This window comes from Sorghum bicolor, chromosome 3, assembly GCF_000003195.3.
Source record: "Sorghum bicolor cultivar BTx623 chromosome 3, Sorghum_bicolor_NCBIv3, whole genome shotgun sequence".
Taxonomy (NCBI): Eukaryota; Viridiplantae; Streptophyta; class Magnoliopsida; order Poales; family Poaceae; genus Sorghum; species Sorghum bicolor.
In genome coordinates, this window is record NC_012872.2 from 46,860,131 (window position 1) to 46,880,955 (window position 20,825).

The 20,825-nt window shown below is 42.8% G+C and overlaps 1 protein-coding gene and 1 long non-coding RNA gene across 3 annotated transcripts; one reads left to right on the plus strand and one right to left on the minus strand.

Moving 5' to 3' along the window:
• On the minus strand, positions 182-4,458 carry LOC8074970 (beta-galactosidase 1). The gene is made up of 15 exons (XM_002457916.2): positions 4,207-4,458; positions 3,886-3,981; positions 3,626-3,738; positions 3,455-3,521; positions 3,211-3,303; positions 2,938-3,090; positions 2,755-2,843; positions 2,515-2,620; positions 2,298-2,385; positions 2,056-2,174; positions 1,801-1,959; positions 1,488-1,684; positions 1,315-1,403; positions 1,110-1,219; positions 182-1,025 (listed from the first exon to the last, which is right to left on the minus strand). Exons 1-15 carry the CDS (start codon positions 4,375-4,377, stop codon positions 183-185), a joined length of 2,493 nt encoding a protein of 830 aa, XP_002457961.1. The 5' UTR covers positions 4,378-4,458; the 3' UTR covers position 182.
• On the plus strand, positions 14,050-18,607 carry LOC110434005. 2 transcript variants are annotated; one of them, XR_002451452.1, is made up of 3 exons: positions 14,050-14,952; positions 16,878-16,970; positions 17,074-18,607. It is a non-coding gene; the product is annotated as an uncharacterized LOC110434005 (long non-coding RNA). The 2 variants fall into 2 exon arrangements; XR_002451451.1 differs by having other exon boundaries at positions 14,051-14,952; positions 16,895-16,970.

Below are 20,825 nucleotides of genomic sequence, written 5' to 3' on the forward strand. Positions count from 1 at the left end.
TATATATATAGACAGATATATATATATATATATATATAGCTATATATATATATATATATATATATATATATATATATATATATATATATATATATATATATATATATATATATATATATATATATATATATATATATATATATATATATATATATATATATATATATATATAGCTATCACTATCAGCAGGTGGCCTGCACGGTGAGCTTGCCTGACTGGCACCCTGGGCCGGCGAACGCGGGTGTGTACTTGACCGTGCACGACTCCCTGCCGACGCACGCGTCCCTGAACGCCTTGAGCGCGGCCTTGGACTCGCAGCCGCCCTGGTAGTCGCCGCAGCCGCCCCGGGTGACGCCGAAGCTTGCGACGTCGACGCTGGCGACGACGCCCCCGCCGAGGCCGCCGCCGCACGACAGCGTGACGTCGTCCCCGACCTCGGCGGCCGCCACGCACACGTGCCCCACGGCGACGGTGTGGAACGCGGCGCGCGCCGGGTCGCCGCCGGCCTCCTCGAAGAGCACCAGCGTGTTGGGCTCGCCGGCGCGGAGGAAGGAGCGGGGCACGTGGTAGAACCGCTGCGACGGCTCGCCGCACCCCGTCAGGCACCGGATGCCGTCGCCCTCGGCTTTGAACTTGCCCCGGTAGTCGCAGGCGCCGTGGCACCCGCCCATCTCCGCCGCCGTGTACGACGGCCAGTACCGGCCCAGGCTGTTGCCGTTCACCCATGCCGCGCCCTTGTTGAGGCCCAGCAGGTCCACCACCACGGCCTCGTCGCCGGCCGGAGCCGCGAAGGTGGTCTTGTACCACGTGAAGGGCCGGTTCACCGGGATGCTGCCGCTGCCGTTGTGGCTCCGCCACTTGTAGCCGGGCTTGTCCAGGTGGATCTGCCTGTGCTCACCGGCCAACCCAGACTTGTAAGACCAAGAGCTGTGGGTGAGATCAATGGCGGTGTCGTTTGCCCCCACAAGCTTAACTGGTCCTCCGGCGATGCCCGCCGGCACAAGCTCAAACAAAGGTCCGTAGTTCTGTTTTCATGCATCGTCACAAAATTAAGTTAATTTCTTCCCCGGCCGGAGAGAAATGGTGGACAGACAAGGAACGAAATTAACCTTGAGGCCGACGGTGCCGCTCAGGAGAGAAACGTAGTTCTTCCCGGAGTGGAGCTTCACCGGAGACTGGAGCTGGAATACGAACGCTCCGTTGGACGATTGGTTTTGCCCTGCCAAATAATTTGTTTAATTGAAGAAGCTGCATGAAACATACCGATCGATGACCAAGTTTCAGAGGAGGAGCAATCGGCGTGCTACTACTCACCGACAAGCTTTCCGTTGACAAAAGCGTAGATCTTATGCCCAGTTGTGTTCACATACAGCGTGTAACTTCCCTCTCCCTTGTGCTCAAGGCTGTAATTTATGTATTTATGTATCAGAAATTAATTAATGCCACAGCTTAATTTGCATCAGTCGGATGGTGTGTTGAGTAAGTACCTTGTCCGGTACCACAAGTAGTCGCTCTGATCAGTGGACGTGGCGATCTGCTCCAAGAGCCGGGACTGCCTGAAGCTGCCATGGTCGTCCGTCATGAAGGGCTTGAGGTTCTCTGGCATCCAAGACCATCTCAAGGCCTCCGGCTCCTTCTCCACCGAGTTGGCCTTCTTCACCATCACCGATGTCTGCGTCTTGATCTAACGGCGTCGTCGATCGGTGCCATCATTTCACAAACGCAAACTCAAATCACTAACTGAAATCGAAATTGATTAATGGGCATATGCAGTCAAAACAACAACAACAAAAAAAGAACCTTTGCCGTGTTGTAGGCAACAGTCTTGCAGTCCGGCAAGATGCTGACCGACCATGCCGGAACGAGGTGAGTTCCGGCGAGGGTCACGTTCACATCCCTGTCATCGAACTGGTTGCTGATGAAGCAAACCGAGGAACCACCATACGTGTACTTGGTGACCTGAATGCATGATTGTTCATTCAAAATTAATGATCATCCTCGTCATTCAAAATTAATGATCATCTCGTCAGTCGTCATTACTCATTACAAACGTACCGTGACATTCTTGCCATGACTTGTGTCTTTGTACTCTCCATGGACAAGGATTTTCTCCATGGACTTGAGCAAGTTGTGGAGATCCTTCAGGTGCCCGTATTTGGGCTGCCTAATGTTACCTAACAATATAATGGACATGTACACATGAAAACACATTTCAAAATTAATACAAATACAAATCAGTAGTATCACTACAAATTAATTAAAGAATGATCCTCTGTACTATAGCTAGATAAACCTACCATACTCGTCCAAAGGCGCATCGTAGTCATAGCTGGTTGTGATGTACGGGCCACCAGAAGTGCGTCCGAAATTGGTTCCTCCATGGTACTATAATTATCACCACCACGATATATATGAATTCAGGTGACAATTAATACTCATATATATAGGGCTACAATTAAGATTATTGTGCAAGTGCAATTCATGGTAATTAATAAATAAGAGAAAAACTATCACCATGTAGTAGTTATGGACCGATCCACGCTTCTGGAAGAACATGGCGACCGCGAAAGCAATGTCCTCAGCAGATCTATGGAAATCCGGCTTATCCCAGGCTTTGAACCTATTGTATTGGAAAATTTTTGCAATACCAAGATGTTATTACTGTTCCAAATTACTGAAAAATTTAGGGGAAAAAAACAAGACCACGCACATTGCTAGTAGAAGAGAAAAAGAAAACCAAATTAAGCTAATTACCAGCCAGTCCAATTTTCTGTCCATATCTTTGGAATGCCGGTCCTATTCGGGAACCAGTCGTAGCAATAGAAACCATTGCAGGTGTTGATCTGGTAAGAAGCAGAGAGCGAAACATTACTGTATACCGTCTGTGTTAAAACATTAATTTGATCATCATAAACTACGGTTGGGGTGCATATATACCACGTTGTGTGGCACATCGTTGTCCTGCTGGCACATGATCCAGGGGACACCAATCTTTTGCTTATTAGCCATGTCGGCACACCAGTGGATGTATTGCGAGGCAGACTGGTTGTTCTCGAGTTTTCCCATGATGTTTCCATACTCGTTCTCGATCTATAGATGCATGATTTGGCAGACATATTGAATTGTTTTGTCAGATATATTAGTTGTTGATCACGATACAAGAGTGGAGACGACGATGACAAATGCTAGCTGCATATATATACACCGTACCTGAGCAAGGATGATTGGGCCTCCCTGTCCTGCGAACATGTTGGCGTCCTTCATCTTGTTGACAATGAGGGTGGTGAAGGTCTCCATCTCGCGCTGCCATGCACGCATATACAAGAAACCGAAAAAGGATTTAATTACTATTGAAGTTCAATTTATCTATGTTTGCCAATTAGGGTCGTGCTTGATTGAGATGCTAGTATGTATCATGTACTATATATATGTATGAATCTTATTAATTAGTTACCTCAAAGGGGTCATTGTGCAACCTGAACTGCATTCCGGGGATGTCACGCAGCCATGCAGGAAGGCCTCTGCAACAGCATATGGAGAGAGAGAATTAAAACAGGGGAAACAAATATATGTGTATGCCATTGCCACATGTCTATAGTAGAGAAACAGTATATGAGAAATGTACCCATAGTTCCATTCCCCACAGATGTAGGGACCAATTCGAAGAATAGCGTGCATTCCAGCGTTCTGGATCTCTTTGAAGAACCTCACGATGTCGTAGTTTCCCTCAAAGTTGTACTGCAAGTTCGAAAAGAAAATGCATATAATAAACACACACAAAAAGACCCCCCCCCCCTCAGTAGTAGATTTATTATCATTCATATTTAATTTCTTTGAGTAATGAAATGTTAATTAGTTACATATATATTTATTTATATACAATACCTGGCGGCGGCGCGGCTCGTGGCCGTTCCAGAAGACGTACGTTTCGATGGTGTTGAGGCCGCCTTCCTTAGCCTTGTTGATGAGATCGGGCCACATCTGCATTGCCATTGCATTTGCATGAGCCAAACCACAGTAGTGTCGATCATCAGTTACTTAATTGATTAATAAAGAATTAATCACATCCAGCAAGGAAATAAAGATTCGGTCGACAAATGATGCACTGCTGCACGCATGCAGAATTGCAGATGCAGTGGCAAGCCAAGTTAATTGAGATGGCAAACGAGAAACGACGACGATGGATCTCATGAGTATCTCATTCACCTGTGGCGTGCTCCTGGGGTAATGGATGGACCCTGATAGGATAATGCGGCGCTGGCCGTCGATGACCACCGCACGGTCGTTGTATGCGACGGTGGTTGCGCTCGCGACCGCCGCGGCGGCAGCGAGCGCCGCCAGCAGGAGCAAGGGCAGCGCGACTGGCGCGGCGGCCATTGTGGAACGTACCGCCAGTAGCTAGCTAGCTAGCAAAGAAGCAGCCTGCTGCTGCTGCAGAGGAACGGAACGGAACGGGGCCGGGAGAGAATACAAAGAAATTAAGATAGTCGAGCGAGCTACGGGCCGGTCGATATTTGTAGGCGATCGCCGCCGGCCGGTGCGGCGGGATAAGGCCTGCTGCATGCATGCATGCGTGCGTGCGTGCGTGCCGCAGCAGTGCTTATCTACCAACCAGTCCACGCAATTTCTCTCTCGCTTTTCTTTTTTTTGTTCCGATAATATCTGATTCTTTGTTTCATTTTTGGAATGGCTAGGCTAGCTAAAGTGACTAAGTGAGGACGTATTGCATCGGAGTGTGATTTTCAACCACCTGCGTCCTAATTAGTCGCATCGCGTGCTCAAGAAAACAACTAACCGGGCCGCGGAAAGAGTGTTCTCGATCATCTGGATTAGCAGCCGCATTTTGTTTTGCAAAGGAAACAAACACTTAGGTCAGTCTCAATGCATGTTTCATGGGTATGTCATGCACATTAAATAGGGTGCCACATAAGCAAAATTGCTGACTTGGAAGGGTCATTAAATGAAGAGTTTCATAAGATGAGAGAAGAGTTTCATCCCCATGAAACTCATATGACTCGGGTACCTAGTTTATAATCTTTGTAACTGTGCCATGAAACTATGCATTGAGACTGACCTTTAATTACTCATGGTGGCTAGCTATCTAATTAATAATGTTCTTATCTTGTTGTCTCTTTGCACAAATTGTTATAATACCTAGCTAATTAAACGGCCTATACTTGATGCTCTTGCTCAGGGCACTCACAATGCAGACTCTATCATGGAGTCTAACGTTATTTATTACCTCGAACAATGTGGACTTGGAGTCTAAATAAGACTTGGAGTCTTATTTTTTCTACCTCTTAATATGCTGCCACATCAGCAAAATATCATAAATAATATGTAATTAATTGTCTTGGACTCTGTGATAGAGTCTTGCATTGTGAGTGCCCTCACCGCTTGCATTTCTATCTAATTACGATTCATATATATATGGGGGGACCCCATATATGTAATTCTAGGATTGCGTGCTACCTAAGAAAGTGGACTAGGAAGCAAATTCTATTTGCTTTCTATTGACAAAAGTGGGAAAACAACACTATTTTATCACTTTATAATTTCTATTTGAAGTCGCGTATTTGAATTTAGCTTGCAAGCACGGCCATTTCCTTGCCCCTTTGTAGACCTGGCTCGCAAGCGAACGTGCACCTGCCGGCCAGAGTTCTAACCCTTATAGGGTGCACTACAAGGAATGTTGCTTTACATGACGATTACTTTGGTCATAAACAGTCGAAAAATATATCACGAGTAACTTGCTATGACGATCGAAAATTCCGTCATGTATCTCACGTTATACATTTGATGGATCGACTAGAGCCGTCACCGATTGCTATTTCATTTCGTCATAGAATACATGGTCAACAACAATAGCCAAAGCCTATAGTGATGAACTTAAACGTCATGGAGTTGTTCCACGTCATCGTTTGCCACGTCATTTGGTGATGATGGAATTGACGTGGCAGCTGCCTTGCCATGTCATCACTAGGTCTATGCCAGCCCATTCTAAAGGAGGTGTAAGTGCATTCGCCCCCGGTGTGGTTTTTGATAATTAATAACAATCAAATTAGGGACTAACATGTTTATCGAGCATAATCTACAGGTGTTAGTCCATTGATGGAATTGAACGAAAACATTCGGTGAATTATAGCACCCCTAAATTTCTAATGGATAAACGGTGTTTCGACTCAAGTGGCTACAAAGTTTTTATTCTTTGTTTGAGTTATAGGAAACGCCGCACTATCAAAAGGGATGCAAATCAAGTTGGTAAGATGAGGATAAGGGTGCTCAGGTCAATTTTCTTCTTGCGCTTGAGAGACACGCTTGCACTCACGGACACTTAGAAAAATTCTTCTCTGCCAGGGTGCACCGGTAGTACCGATGCTCTGAGTCGGTGGTACCAGCAAGTACGAGTATCTACACCGATCTATCGTCGTGCGGAGGAAACAGACGTCGGGTATCTACACCGATCTATCGTCGTGCGGAGGAAACAGCGCTATAGGGTAATTCCTTTCTACACGTACGAGTATCTACACCGATCTATCGTCGTGCGGAGGAAACAGACGTCGGGATCTATCGTCGTGCGGAGGAAACAGACGTCGGGGATGTGAGGTAACGTAGGAAACCGAGATCGTGGAGGGTGGAGTCCGGCCCATATACTATCCTAACGGGTATTTTGTTTTAAGGCGAGTATATACGTGTATATTTTTTTGAGGCAAATATATACGTGCATGCTGACAACTATCATAAAAAGATTTGGTTTAAATTGTTTGCTTTTGACATTGGGCTGGGGTACCTGACTTTTTGAAATATGTGCATTTAAATAGTAGTATATGTATATACCAATTTTTTAGAAGTATGGTTGCATACTTTAATAAGGACATTAGGTATTTTATTAATATTAATTTATATTGTTTTAGGTGAATTAGTATGGACACATACTTTAATAAGAAAATTAAGTATATTTATATACTTATAGAATTTGAGAGTATATCCATATACTTATATGATCATTTTAATGTTTATTTTTAGAGTATGTACTTCCATCCATATTTTTTTAGTAATGTAGTATATACTCAATGATTTTAGAAGGTATGTACATTTGAGTACAATTTTGAAACGAGCTAGACATGGCAGCTGCCGGCCAGTCGCCCAGTCGTAATTCACGGGATTTGTTAACAACCGTATCGCCACAATTTTTAATTACTATATTTTTAATTACTATATATACGAGTACGTCCGCATACGTCAGATCCAATTGGATTATATCCAAACCCGACACATCACCGGCCCATTACCTAGGTCCGGCCGCAACCACCCTCGCGTGCGTGCGTGCGTGCGTGTAGTTACTCGTACGTATAAAAATAACTCATCCTATATATATATATATATATATATATATATATATATATAGATCACTTAACAGATACATTAAATATAGCATTACATATCACCATTAAAGGTCACAAATCGGTTACCTTTGAGGATCGCTACACCAAATGATATAAGTTCAAATAAAATCACTGAAAGTCAAGTAGCTGCAGCACTACTTGCCAAAGGTTCTGACACCACACCGGCATGACATTGCATAAGTTCACAGACCAACCCACAAGCATTCAAAGTCTAAGTAACCCAAAAGCACCACTTGCCAAAATATATCGACCCTCAAAACTGTAACACCCCAATGTCATGGTTGCATAAATCACATGCATAGCATAAGCATCATTCTCTACTCAAGTATGTCATGATCATCATCTACCTTGAGTCATACCATTCTATGCAAAAATGAGATTTAAATTGCTTAAATAGGCTCCCTATGCTTATGTTTGAGTGAACCATGCTTGTGTTTGGGTGCTATGCCTTGTTAAATAGTTTATTTATGTTTAACTTAACCTTGGGAACAATGTTCATGTTGATCACTTCTCCAAAATAATCACTTAAGTCATACTTATGCTAATAGGCCCTAGAAACCTCTTTTGCTTAGGTTTTTAAAAAGTGTTTCATAAAATATTTGCATGGCAAAACTTTCTACAACAAAGTTGTAGTAAATTTTATAAGGAACAAAAGTTGTTTTATGGCCATCTCATGAAAATGATCACAAATAGTTCAAAATTGACCCACAAGGCAGATTTGGGGCTGTTTCCAACACTTAGGAAATTTTCTAAGTCCTGGAACGAAACCAGTTTGCTCGATCAGTTTTGAAAACTCCATATCTCTCAATCCAGGCCGATCTGGCTCTTGCTCTAGTTGACATTGTTGTAGAACTCAGTTGGTGCTCCAACTTTGTCAACTACACCATCTCCTAACTCGCTCTGGTTTGGAAGTTATTCTTCGCTGAAATCGCTCTGTCAGACACTGATCGCGTCGCTTGATGCAGAGAGGAGCTCGCCGTCGGGAACGTCCAGAGCGCCACCTGTCCGCCAGATGGCGCCCGTACACCGGCGTTGGCCCCGCTCGTCAGGTCGACGGCGTTGGCATGGACGCCACGGCGCCCCGCACTCACTCAGCGCCCGTCCATTCTTCTCCTTCCTCTCTCTCGCGCTCGCTCTGGCGGAAACGCTGTCGCCATTGCCGCCGAGAGCTTCGCCAGCTCTTCGCGCCCTCGCCTCTGCGTCTTGCTTCGCCTCCGAGCGCCTCCAAGTCCGCCTCGAGCTCCTCCATCTTCTCCACCCATCAGTTGGACGAGATCTCCCCGAGGTGAGCGGCATTTCGCAAGTTCTCCGTCGTCGGGTTCGCGGCAGTCACGACACCGATTCCGGCGAACCTCGCCGCTGCTCCACCCTTGCTTCCTTCTCTCTGGGTAGCGTTAGGGTCTGCTTAGGTCTTGGCATCGGTCCACACCATGCCATTCCGGCTAAAACCTCACCGTCGCGCGGGAACACGGCCGCCGCACCACCGTGCTCACCGCCGACGAGCACCTCGCACGTGAGCAGGCTCACCGGAGCCGTTAGGGTTAGGCGTTTCTACCTAGAAAGCTCCGCACTGACTCACTGATGCTTAAGCCGCCCTTCCCCGACACTCTACCGGTCGAAGATGGCCGGCGTAAGCCGGGGTAGCTCTGCCGTGCCGCCATGGCCGACGGCGACCCCTCTCCGTAGCCGAAACCCTAGCACCACCTACCTCCATCGATGGGGAATCCCTCCAGGAGCACGTTGGTGCCCTTGGATCCGCCGGAGAAGCTCACCATCGGCGAGCATTTGCCGGCGAAGGAGTCCTCTGTTCTCGGTGTCACTGACGCGCGGGTCCCGTCTGCCAGTGACTCAACGGTCTCCTCCTTCCTTTTATTCAAATCTGGATTTTTGGCTTTCTAGCAAAAATCATATCTCCTGTTTCTGAGATCCAAAAATTGTGAAACCAATTTTGTGGTATTCCTTGAGATGGCTAGTTTTTAATAAAAATATAAAATGAACCATGTTTTCTGGGAAAATATTTATTAAGGATTTAATCTTGTTATTCATGGATAAATTCATATCTGTGGTTATACTGTTTAGTTTGCCATGAAAATTTTATGGTAGTCTCTGTGTGGTATTAGAGTGCTTTGATAAATATTTCATGATTTTTGGAGTACTGCAGCTTTGTTATGTAATTTATGTTTGAGATTTGGCTTGTTTCTTTAATTAAATCATATAAAATAATTGGTGTTTATGCTGGTGCTCTATTTTGGTATTAAACTTGTTTATGGTATTCATAATATATAAATAATCTGAAATCTGTTGTTTGACACAGAATAAGTCATGATTCCCAATTTATGAAATAAACACCTTGTTACATGTTAAATGCATATCTTTAATTTGGTATGTGCAATTGCTCTGAAATTTTATGGTGATGCTTTGATGCTATACTTGTGCCTCTGTAATTTTTGTAGATTTTTCTGAGCACTTTTGCTAGTATCTTGTAATTATGCTCCTATCTAGAATTAAATTAATAAATGCCTTGTTAATAAACATTTGGAGGTTATCATGTGGTGTTCTGGTAACCTTATGACATGCTTGTACTTATAAGTTATGTGGTTGACACTGTTTATGCTTTGGCTATATCATTAAATAATTAATTGGTGGGTTAAAAGCTGTTCTGGACAGCAAGGGAGTAATTTAACTTTTGCTTAATGATAACTTGGTTTTCTTGGAAACTTGTCTAAATCAAAGTTGTTGTAAACTTATTGAACTAGCTGTGGTTTAAATTTGGGATCATTTGGTCCAGTAGTTTTGAAGTTATGATCTTTTCAAGTTAGGTTCCAGAAATAGGTGTTCTCTATTTTTCTGGGACAGAACCTGGAACTTTGTTTAAATGACTTGTTTAATGTATGAATCTTGCTATGATGTTTAAAGATGATTTGTAGACAATTTCATAAGCTTTCCAAAATGTCCTCACTCATGTTTGTTGGATCTGCCTAGCACTAGTTATGATCTGTTTACTGAGCTAGTTCTGTTATATGTTGCTTTTGCTGTTATAGGTTATCATGATAGGTTTTGGACTTAGTTAACTTACTACCTCGTGTGAACTTGTTATAACTGTGTTACTCCGTAAATGAGTGCTCAGTGAGTTTATTTATATTATCAAGCATTCATTCTTTTGTATGCACACCTTCTCATTCACCGAGCATGCAATAGGTGCATCGGACGTGACAGCCTCCTTCGAGCTGCAAGTGAACCCCGAAGGCCAGGAGGGCAACCTGGAGGTGGAGGTCCAGCAAGTCGGACTCGAGGAGCCCGAAGAAGAAGTTGAGTGCCCGAGTCATGAGCCAGCCTCGTTCGTGAAAGGCAAGCCCCGGAGCATTCTAAGCCTCCCTTTACTTTCGAAAGTTTACTTAATATGTTATATCTATTGCTGCATTAAGTATAGGAGTTGTGATGGAACCCTTGCTGCATTTACTCCATCCTTGTCCAAGATAACTCACCACACCTTAGGTATAGAGTTAGGATCGAGTAGCAGCTTAGCCATGCTTAATCGGTAGAAGTCGGGTGATTTCCTGTCACCTGCGCGATATAGGGTTGTGTCGGATCACGATGGTCTATATGTGCTATCGTGAGTGGAACCTGATTAAATTGATTTAAGCCGGGCGGAGTTTTGCAAGGTTGTAGTAACTCCGTCTGTGGCAGCTAAGGACCGACCGTTGTACGTCCTCTTGTCATGTTGAACGCATGCCTAACACTTAGTTGGCCGGATAACTCGTTCCGACCGCGAAGCCGAGTAATATGACTCAGGCCGGAAGGTCGATAAGTATAAAGTGCGCACTACCGGAGGAAGTGCGGTGTGCGGGGGACCATTGGCGTAAGTCCAAAGGTGGGTGAGTTAAAATTCCTGACCTCCCTGGCAGAGTGATAGCTCTGGGAGTGCGGCGCTTATCGGAACCGCGATTCCGGAGTTGTATCAAAGGTGACCCGTAGGCTCTCTGGCAGGGGAAGCTTGGGTGAGTGATAGGAATACCCCTCCAGCTGGATAGGAACTCGATTCGAATCGCTGTCTCTCCCGGTTAGTGAGAACTTGACAGAGCAGCGGCAAACGTAGCATTCATTAAAGAACTTTGGTTCATGATAATGATGGTAGCCAGGAAAAGTACATGATGAACTGGATATGGTTATTATTGTTTGTAATAATCAAGTGTAGTGCTTTAGTACAGGTGCTAATCTAGTAGTAGGCTGATGATGAATAAATATGATGCTCTCATAATAATGTAGTTTTATGCAAGCTTTTGGCAAATATGAGTCAACCAGCTCCACTAGCCTTGCATGATCCTTGGTGTCTTTTATGTTTTACTAGACGGGTAAGTCTAGCTGAGTACAATCTCGTACTCAGGGTTTATTCCTACCTGTTGCAGATGACATCTTTTATGACGGCTTCTGCAAGACCTGTCTCCATCCCGCTGGGATGAGGACTAACCGTTGGGCACGGTTCTCTAACAACCTCGTACCTGTTGCTTTTGGAAGGATGATGTAGACTCTGGCAGTAACTCGAACTTATGAACTGAACTTTGGAAAGTGTGTGTGTAACTATTTTGCTTCCGCTACTTCGAACAAGTGTTGTAATAACTTAATACTCCGATGTGGTGCCGCTTCGACGGCAATGAATGACTATGTAACACTCGCTGTGTTGTGCTGAATTATTACGATCTTGGTTTGTTGCAAGTTGGTTGAAGTCCTACGTAATTTCAATTGACTACCGGGATTATATGGGCTCAAGTTTGGAAACTTGATTGCTTGTCGATCGTTTCTACACTTGAACTCTTATAATTTGGTCGGTTCTGTGACAAAAACAACACCCCACCAGCCTTGTGCTGCATTAGGAAGCCAAATACAACTTTATCTTGGTGGATTTGCTGGAATCATGGACATCAGACCCCTAATCAGTTCATCTGTCTCAGCTTGCTTTTTCTTATACTCCTATCATGCCTAGCCCTTGCTGTTTCACCTTTCTAGAACTTCTTCATCATGTCATCCATCTGCAGTTGCTAAGTCTTTACAAGCTCCCTAAGATCACTTGAGGTCTGCTTCTCCACCGCCAGTTCAGCTTCTAATTCATGCCAACTTTCAGCATTTTTCTCACCAGCAAAAGAGCTTTTTATCGCCACATTTACCAGAAAGCTATTCTTCTTAGTCTTCCAAAGAAGAACCTTAGAGACAACATCAGCCATATTCTCTGGTTATTCACCATCATTTACAAGAGCATTTATCTTGTCCTCCATTTCAACCTAGCAATGAATAGGACACATAAATAAATAAATATGTTGGACCTCATGTATCATTTGATTATGCACTAATTTTTATTTACTTACAATAGCAGATTGAACCGTAGGAGTGAACCCTTTCTTTTTGCTGTAGTGAGTGTCCTTAAAAACATCTAGTAAATTTGGTAGTTCACTTTGATACTTGTTTGTCTGAAAACAAATTGAAAACAAGGACAATTTGAAAAAACTGATGTTGAATCTTTTTATTTGAAACATAGACAACTAGCAGTAAATTAAACTAAACTAAGCCAAGTGCCAGCTAACTCGCCAAATCTATAAGATGCATTTCATAGCTGCGAGAACCAGTTGTCTGGTGAAACTACACTTGGCTTCTATTAGCTTTGTTTTTCTCACAAGTCAGCTACACCAACAAAATAGTAATGTTAGGCACATATGAGATCAACATAAGATTGTGATATCAACATAAGATTTTGGTCAATGTCATGAACTTACCATTTTGTTCTCACTTTTCCAGTATTCGACAGGTGTATCCCATTGGGCACCACTCATGAATGACACAGGAGATGTCTTAGGCACCTGATGTAGTGGACAAGCATCAAAATACTTCTTCTTTAGCTTATAGCGCTGCTGGCGAACAAGTCACATGCAGTTTTCACATGTTTTGACTTTCTATCCGCTTCAAACTTGGACTGCAATTAACAATATTATTCTCACATCTAATGATGTGGGAAAAAACAAATTTAGGATTTGTACCCTTATATAAAAAAATGATTAGTTAACATATAAAGCTATTGAAGACACGATCAACTCTAGACACAACTAAATTAGCTCACAAACATGACCTGATTATCCAAATTGAGGTCCAAGGTAACTGCTATTGGACAAATGCATTGTGAACAAAAGCACCCATGTGTATCTCTTGCTATTATTTCTACCAGTCTTATCACAATGATTCCATAAAGATAGTTTGGTTTCTAATCTCTACAACGAAAAAAGTTACAGCGAGATCGTTCAACAGGCAGAACGAGCGACGAGTACGTCGAGCGCTCTTAGCTTCCCTCCGTATCGGGTCCACCTGAAGGGTTTCACATGTGCGCTCTGACGAACAAAGGCCTTGTTTAGTTCCCAAAAGTGAAAACTTTTCGGAACTGTAGCATTTTCGTTTGTTTGTGACAAATATTATCTAATTATAGACTAACTAGGATCAAAAGATTCGTCTCGTGATTTCCAGCTAAACTGTGTAATTATTTTTTGTTTTCGTCTATATTTAATGTTTCATGTATGTGCCACAAGATTCGATATGACGGGGAATCTTGAAAACTTTTTGGTTTTCAGAGTGAACTAAACGAGGCCAAAGCCCGAGATTTCGCCTTTCGCACGCTGTCCAAGCCTGCGCCCTCGCCCTCGCCCTCCGCCCTCGCCCAGTCGTTCTCGTTTGCCACTGTCCTCCTATCCCCAATCTGCTAGCACATTGACCACCCAATCCATGGCCTCAGCCACTCGACACTCGGGGTCTCGATCCATACTGCGAGCCAAACCCAATCCGAATTAACAATATCCTAGATCCTCGCATGAGGCAAAGGCATAGAGCTTGGGGATCTCGTGCTACCTCAAGCCAGAAGCCAAACCCCACATCTGCTCACTCTTCTAGGCAATAGTCGCAAGCTCGACGCCCTCTCGATTCCGCCGGTCTGCCCTGCGACCGCAGAAGAGTCCAGGGACTCCTCGTCGGCGAACACGATTCTGGTTCCCGCTGCTGTGGAAGACTACAACAAACGTCCTCAGCCTTGGCATCTACGGACTCCTGCCCTCTCTCCTCATCCTATACTGCCACAGTTCTTGGCACGGAGGCGGTGGTCGCGGCGCCACGCGCGCTGGTGACAGTAGCTGCGTCGACAGCTAATGCGCTGGATACTGTGCGTCAATTTATGAGGTGGTGGCCATTGTGACGATGGGCTCATCGCGGTCGGTAGGTAGAAGAAGGCGAAGAGGACGTCCCTGAGGTACCCGAGCTCCCGCGCCGGTGGCAGGAACAGCGCGCGCAGGAGGACTGTTTGCGCGGCAGCGGCGCGGCGTGGGTAGCTGTGCTGGAGACTAGGGCGGTGGAAGCTAGCAGGAGAGCTAGCTCTACCTCACCGCGATTCAGCCGGCAGCTGACGTCCGCCAGAGGGGAGCTCGGCGCTGAGGTGGCTGGCGGTCCCTCGAGCCACTCGGGGGCGTTTGCACGCCATCTGTTCGATGCTTTGCGGCTCCGCGACTGAAGTGGATTACAGGTACATTTTTCTTGCTTGTAGCGTTGTTTTGACCTACTGAGAGGAGCGGGAGGACTGAAGGTTGGAATTACTTGAAGTTGTTCAATCTTGTTCATTACTTGTCTGAGCTAACTCAATGGAAGATACGAGTAAATTTGTCTGAGCTAACTCAATGGAAGATACGAGTATAAAAAATTTATGATTCGAAATCAATTGACAAATAAATTAAACTCAGTATGTGTGCATTACCTAAATAAGAATCGTCACAACCTGGTCTCTACAATAGTGCACACTGGCTTTAACTTACTAATATGGCAGCCTTTTTTATTTTAATCTTGGTGGCAGAAAAAGCTGCAATTTTCAGTATCAGAAATTTTAAACAGAATAGAGATGGTTATAGTTTAGGCTTGTTTGGTGGCAGAAGAAGCTGCATATGGGAGCAAGTCAATTGTAGCAGAATCAAAATCGTTGCCATACACTTCTTGTCAAAAATGTCTCCAGCCAAGTATTGGTGTTGTAGAAATGTGAAACTGCAGACATCTTCTCAAAATTTTTCTCCAACTAACTTACAGTGCTGCAAAAGACAGTTGGCACAAGAAATAGCAAAGGCTAGGCATTTCTTTTTCCCAAATAATTGAAACAAATAGTTTTAAAGTAAAAGAATGCTAGCGAACAACAAGGTTGAACTGCTGCCATATAAGACAAAAATATTGAAAATGCTCGATCATTTGGTCATGGATTATCACCTTTATAACTGATCAACTATCTATGGGCAATGGATAAACTTGTGGTACTCTAGAGTCTAATACTCTGATTGAGTAACTTGTCTGCACTCTACTTCAGCATGTGTCCAGATAGATTTTTCTTAGCATGGTGTGTCATTTTCTGTGTAACTGATCTCAAAATGCTTACTTCAATACTCAATAGCTCACAATTTTTCATGATTAGTTTTAAGTTTTCTAACCAAAATGATTATGTCTACACCCTACACAAGCTGAGCCCAATCTGAACTCACGACATGTTTGATTTGATTATAACAAAACTTGTAGATTATGCGCAACTGGATAATTAAACAGTAATCATTTAGACCGCAGAGGGTGTATTAAGCATGATAATTCTATATGTATATTAAGCATAGAAGTGCCTTGTTCTTGTCCAAAAGAGTTGACTGCAATATCCCCCTGAAAGTAGCCCTGATGATGTTCTTGTCCAAAAATAGCACTTATGATTATTAGTAGTCACTACTAAAGCCACTTCATATATAGCCACACTAATTCATTAATTCTTGTATAAACAAAACAATAAACCTGACATAGAATAGATGATAGAATAGCAATGGTTAAAATTAGGTTGCTGAGGCTCAGCAGCACACGCCAGACATATTAGCCCCGTTGAAATTCAACATATGAAAAATTATGAATCAAGGAGGAAATTTGAGATTGTCAATGGTTGCTAAAAGATGGATGCATCTAATAGCAAATTCATCTACAGAACGTCAATAGGTGCTGCTTAAAAAGTACAAACTGGGTTCTCTGGCTGTGCCCATTTTTGTTTCTGGTTTCATTCGATTTTGAGGTAATTGTTCGTTGAAAATTGAAAGTTCCATGCCTCTTCAAAGTTCAAACCTACAAGTACACTGTGCTATTGGATTAGCTACCATTTATTGCAGTAAAATTGAGTTGATTTTTTTGGTTGAGCTGATTTCATTATGTCAGTTAGTGTTCTCCCGTAGCAGTAAAACAAAATATATTTTCATTGTCTTAAACTAAAAATATTTTATGCTAAAAGTTCCTTTGTTTTGATTTGATATGGTTATGTTAATTACTATTAACTTTTCTTTTAGGCAAAAATATTTTAAATCATTATCAATTTGTGGAGATTGTTTTTTTTATCATTGAGGCTATCAATTAGGACAAATATGTGTTAATCCATGTTTTCCTCTTAAGAGTTTTTTTATATCCAGTTTCTCCGACATGGACCCAGTAGAAAAAATGGTGGTCATACTCCACTAGGAGATTTGACAAACACTACCAACGGAGGTAAATATTAATACACACATGTACAGGAATGCACCTTGACAAACAATGATTTGCATTTATTGCGTATTTATTCAATTAACATGCATACTACCTATTTTCAAAGTTGATGACGCTAAGCAACGAAAAAGGGAAAGGGAAAGAGCACGATATGCAACAAGGACTGAACAACAGAGGAATGAATACAACAAGAAGCATCGTGAACAATATCGAATGAAAAAGGCAAAAACTACACTTGTGCATGGGGCAATAGGTGACACTGCAAACAAATTTAAACGAAGCAATGTGCCTTACCCTTCTGTATATTATTTATATTTATTTTTTATAATAACTATCTTGTAGCTGGTGGGGTTGCATTAGACAAGGATGGCATGAATAATAGTGAAAATGACGATTGGTTGCATAAAAATGATTCATACCAACCCATGCAGATCGGTAAAGAGAGTCTAGGTACTATTTATTTTATTGTTATTAGTTTTTTTCCTAGATTACGGTGTCATTGCATAATATATGTTTTGTACAAATAAGAGAGATTCCTAGAGAGATTTTTGAGGAGGCTAGCATTGAGGCTAACGAGGATGATGTGGCTCTGTCAGACACCCTTAATGAGGAGGCAGCAGGCTGCATACGATGAGATTATGTCCTCAGTTGGTACCGAACATGGGGGTCTATTTTTTGTGGATGGTCCTGATGGGACCGGAAAAACTTATTTGTACAAAGCACTTCTTGCTACTATACGCAGTCAGAAAAAGATTGCTATGGCAACAACTACATCTGGTGTCGCAACCTCAATAATGCCTGGTGGCAGAACCGCCCACTCACGCTTCAAGATTCCCCTCACCATTGATAATGGAGCCTTTTGCACTTTCACAAAACAGAGCGGTACTGCCAAGCTGCTTCAAGCAGCATCTCTCATAATTTGGGACGAGGCTAGCATGACAAAGAGGTAGGCTGTCGAGGCACTAGACAATAGTCTCCGTGATATAATGAACCGACCAGAGCTGCCTTTTGAAGGGAAGACTGTGGTGTTCGGTGGAGATTTCAGACAAGTTCTTCCTGTTATTCGAAGAGGGTCAAGGGCTCAGATAGTTAGTGCCTCGCTACAGATGTCTTATCTTTGGGATTCCATGCGACATCTAAAATTAGTGTGCAACATGAGGGCAAAGAGTGACCAATGGTTTGCAGAATACTTGTTGCGCATCGGTGGAGGTTCTGAGGAGGCGACTATTGATGATCAAATTTGTCTTCCTCATGATGTATGTGTACCGCACACCGGGAAGATAGTGACCTTGATACTCTAATTGATTGCATATTCCTTAATCTCAATACAAATATTTCAAGCAAAGATTATATCACCTCTCGAGCGATATTTACGCGGAACGACTCGGTCGATATGATTAATATGAAGATGATAGATCGTTTCTACGGGGATGAGATGGTGTACCACAACTTTGATTGTGCGGTGAATGATCCGCACAACTACTACCCAGAAGAATTTCTTAACACTTTGACACCCAATGGTCTACCTCCACATGTGCTAAAGCTGAAGATTGGTTGTCCGGTTATATTGCTTAGGAACATTGACCCTGCGAACAGACTTTGTAACGGTACTAGACTTATCATACAGGGGTTCAAAAAAATACCATAGACGCAGAAATTGTGTTGGGACAACACGCTGGAAAGAGGGTTTTTCTGCCTCGCATAACCTTATGCCCATCGGATGACGATATGTTCTCTTTCCAATTTAAGCGAAAGCAGTTCCCTATTCGGCTTAGCTTCGCAATGACTGTTAACAAGGCATAGGGGCAGACTTTTTCTAATGTTGGGGTATACTTGCCAGAACCAGTGGCGTTATCAAGAGCTACGGCAAGATCGAACATTAGAATCCTGGCCGTGCCAGCTGCTGAGAAGAACGTGAACAAGAAAAAAGGAAAAGGGAATAAGAAACTAACAAAGGATATATTCACAAAGAATATCATATATAAAGAGGTCTTAACTCTATAAAAGAGGTAATATCTCACACGTTGATATATATTTTTTATGATAGTCAACAACAATGTAGCTTTAAATAATAACAAACAACTTATATGCAGAATACATGGAACTACAGCTTTGCTTCAGCTGCAAGAAGCCAGACACCACATCTAAGACTTGAAAATCTTCTAGACCATTTTTTATTGGTGACCAGCTGCAGTTTGGTGTCCATACAAAGCATGTTCTCTTTGTGGTGCTATTTTAATTATCTATCTTTATTGAAGATTCATGTAATATACTGATGTTTCAGATATCACGGTTGTAGTATCTTTTGTAGGTAACAGTATAACACATGTTGTTATATATATTTTATTGTGGTATTATGTTTTTCCGTTGCAACGCACGGGCATTTACCTAGTAGATAATAAAAAACAAATAAGGTGCCAATTCATGTAAAAGATGCACTGCGAGAGGAAACTGATTCGCTGACCAAGCTTTTTCAGCTTTGAAATCCTAGTAATAGCGAGCTGCGAGAGTACAGGGCAGAGTAAAATAAGGTCTCGTTGGAGATTTTGAGAGTGATATGGGAGGACGGAGAGAAGGCCGCGGCGACACCCATAAACATACCCTGTCTGCCTTAGGCACCAAGCCCGCAGCTGCACACCGGAGGAGGCCGTTGCGGTGGGTATGCATCCTGCAATGCCGCCCCTGTTCCTCCCCGCGATGGACCACTCGACTACTATCTGCCGAAATATTGTTACTGCAACCAGCAATGCTTCAAGCTGATCTTGTGGGAGTATGACAATGAAGCCCGGAGGTACTATACATGCTGCTATGAGAGAGTGAGTTGTTATATTTGTTTTCAGTGAATCGAGATGTATTTGAACTGATAAAATTGATATGATTGTGATATGTATCTATAACTCTTATAAAGCTAAACCCCACTAGATGAATTATCTCTTCATGCAAGGTGTCCACATCATTCTCCACTAAGTGACCCACTAAATATTTTATCTCTTCATGCAAGGTGTCCACATCATTCTCCACTAAGTCCATGTCATCCTATATTAATTACAAAAAATGACCATGTCATCTATATCATGAGAAATACTCAAAATCTTCAATCTATTAACATACAAATCATGTACATACACTATTTGTTTCATCACCAAATAATTCCTCTATAATATAACCATATATTAGTTTTTGTTCTATTATCTTAGCAATTTTTACTAGATCTAATACAATAAAATATATGCAATTCAAATTCATATGTATACATACATAATATATTGAATATCATATAGTAATGCTATGTATATAATGATTTATTTTTTAGAAATTTCCGCAGCAACGCGCGGGGAATTCACCTAGTTTGACTTATTCCTGAACTAACTTTGTAGACGCCTTCGGATTGTAAATATCGTGAATGGATCGATCCTCACTACAATCCATTTCTCAGGACATTGTTGTTAGACCTTTGCGATAAAGTTCAGACACTGGAGATGGATAATGCTGATGAAAAGAAAAAAGCTACAAAAATCGAACCATGTATCAGATGGGGCTGTGGGAGAAACAACAGCAACTACCGGAGAACGAGAAGGAGAAAGAGAAGCTGTCGGAAGCCTTGCAAGCATTGTTGTCTGCAAGGAAGACTTTTGGGACACAGATGGGTGGCATTATCTTTGGTGGCATTATCTTTGTGTTTGCAGGTGGGGTCTTCTGTGGCAAGTGCCGGAAGACTATAGAAAATTGAGACTATGGAATCTGTAGTTGGCTGCAAGGGAGGCCAGGGAGGCTTTTAGAACACGGATCAGTAGTTTGGCTGCAAGAGAATCTTTGGCTGCAAGGGAGGCTTTTGGAACACAGATCAGTAGTATTGTC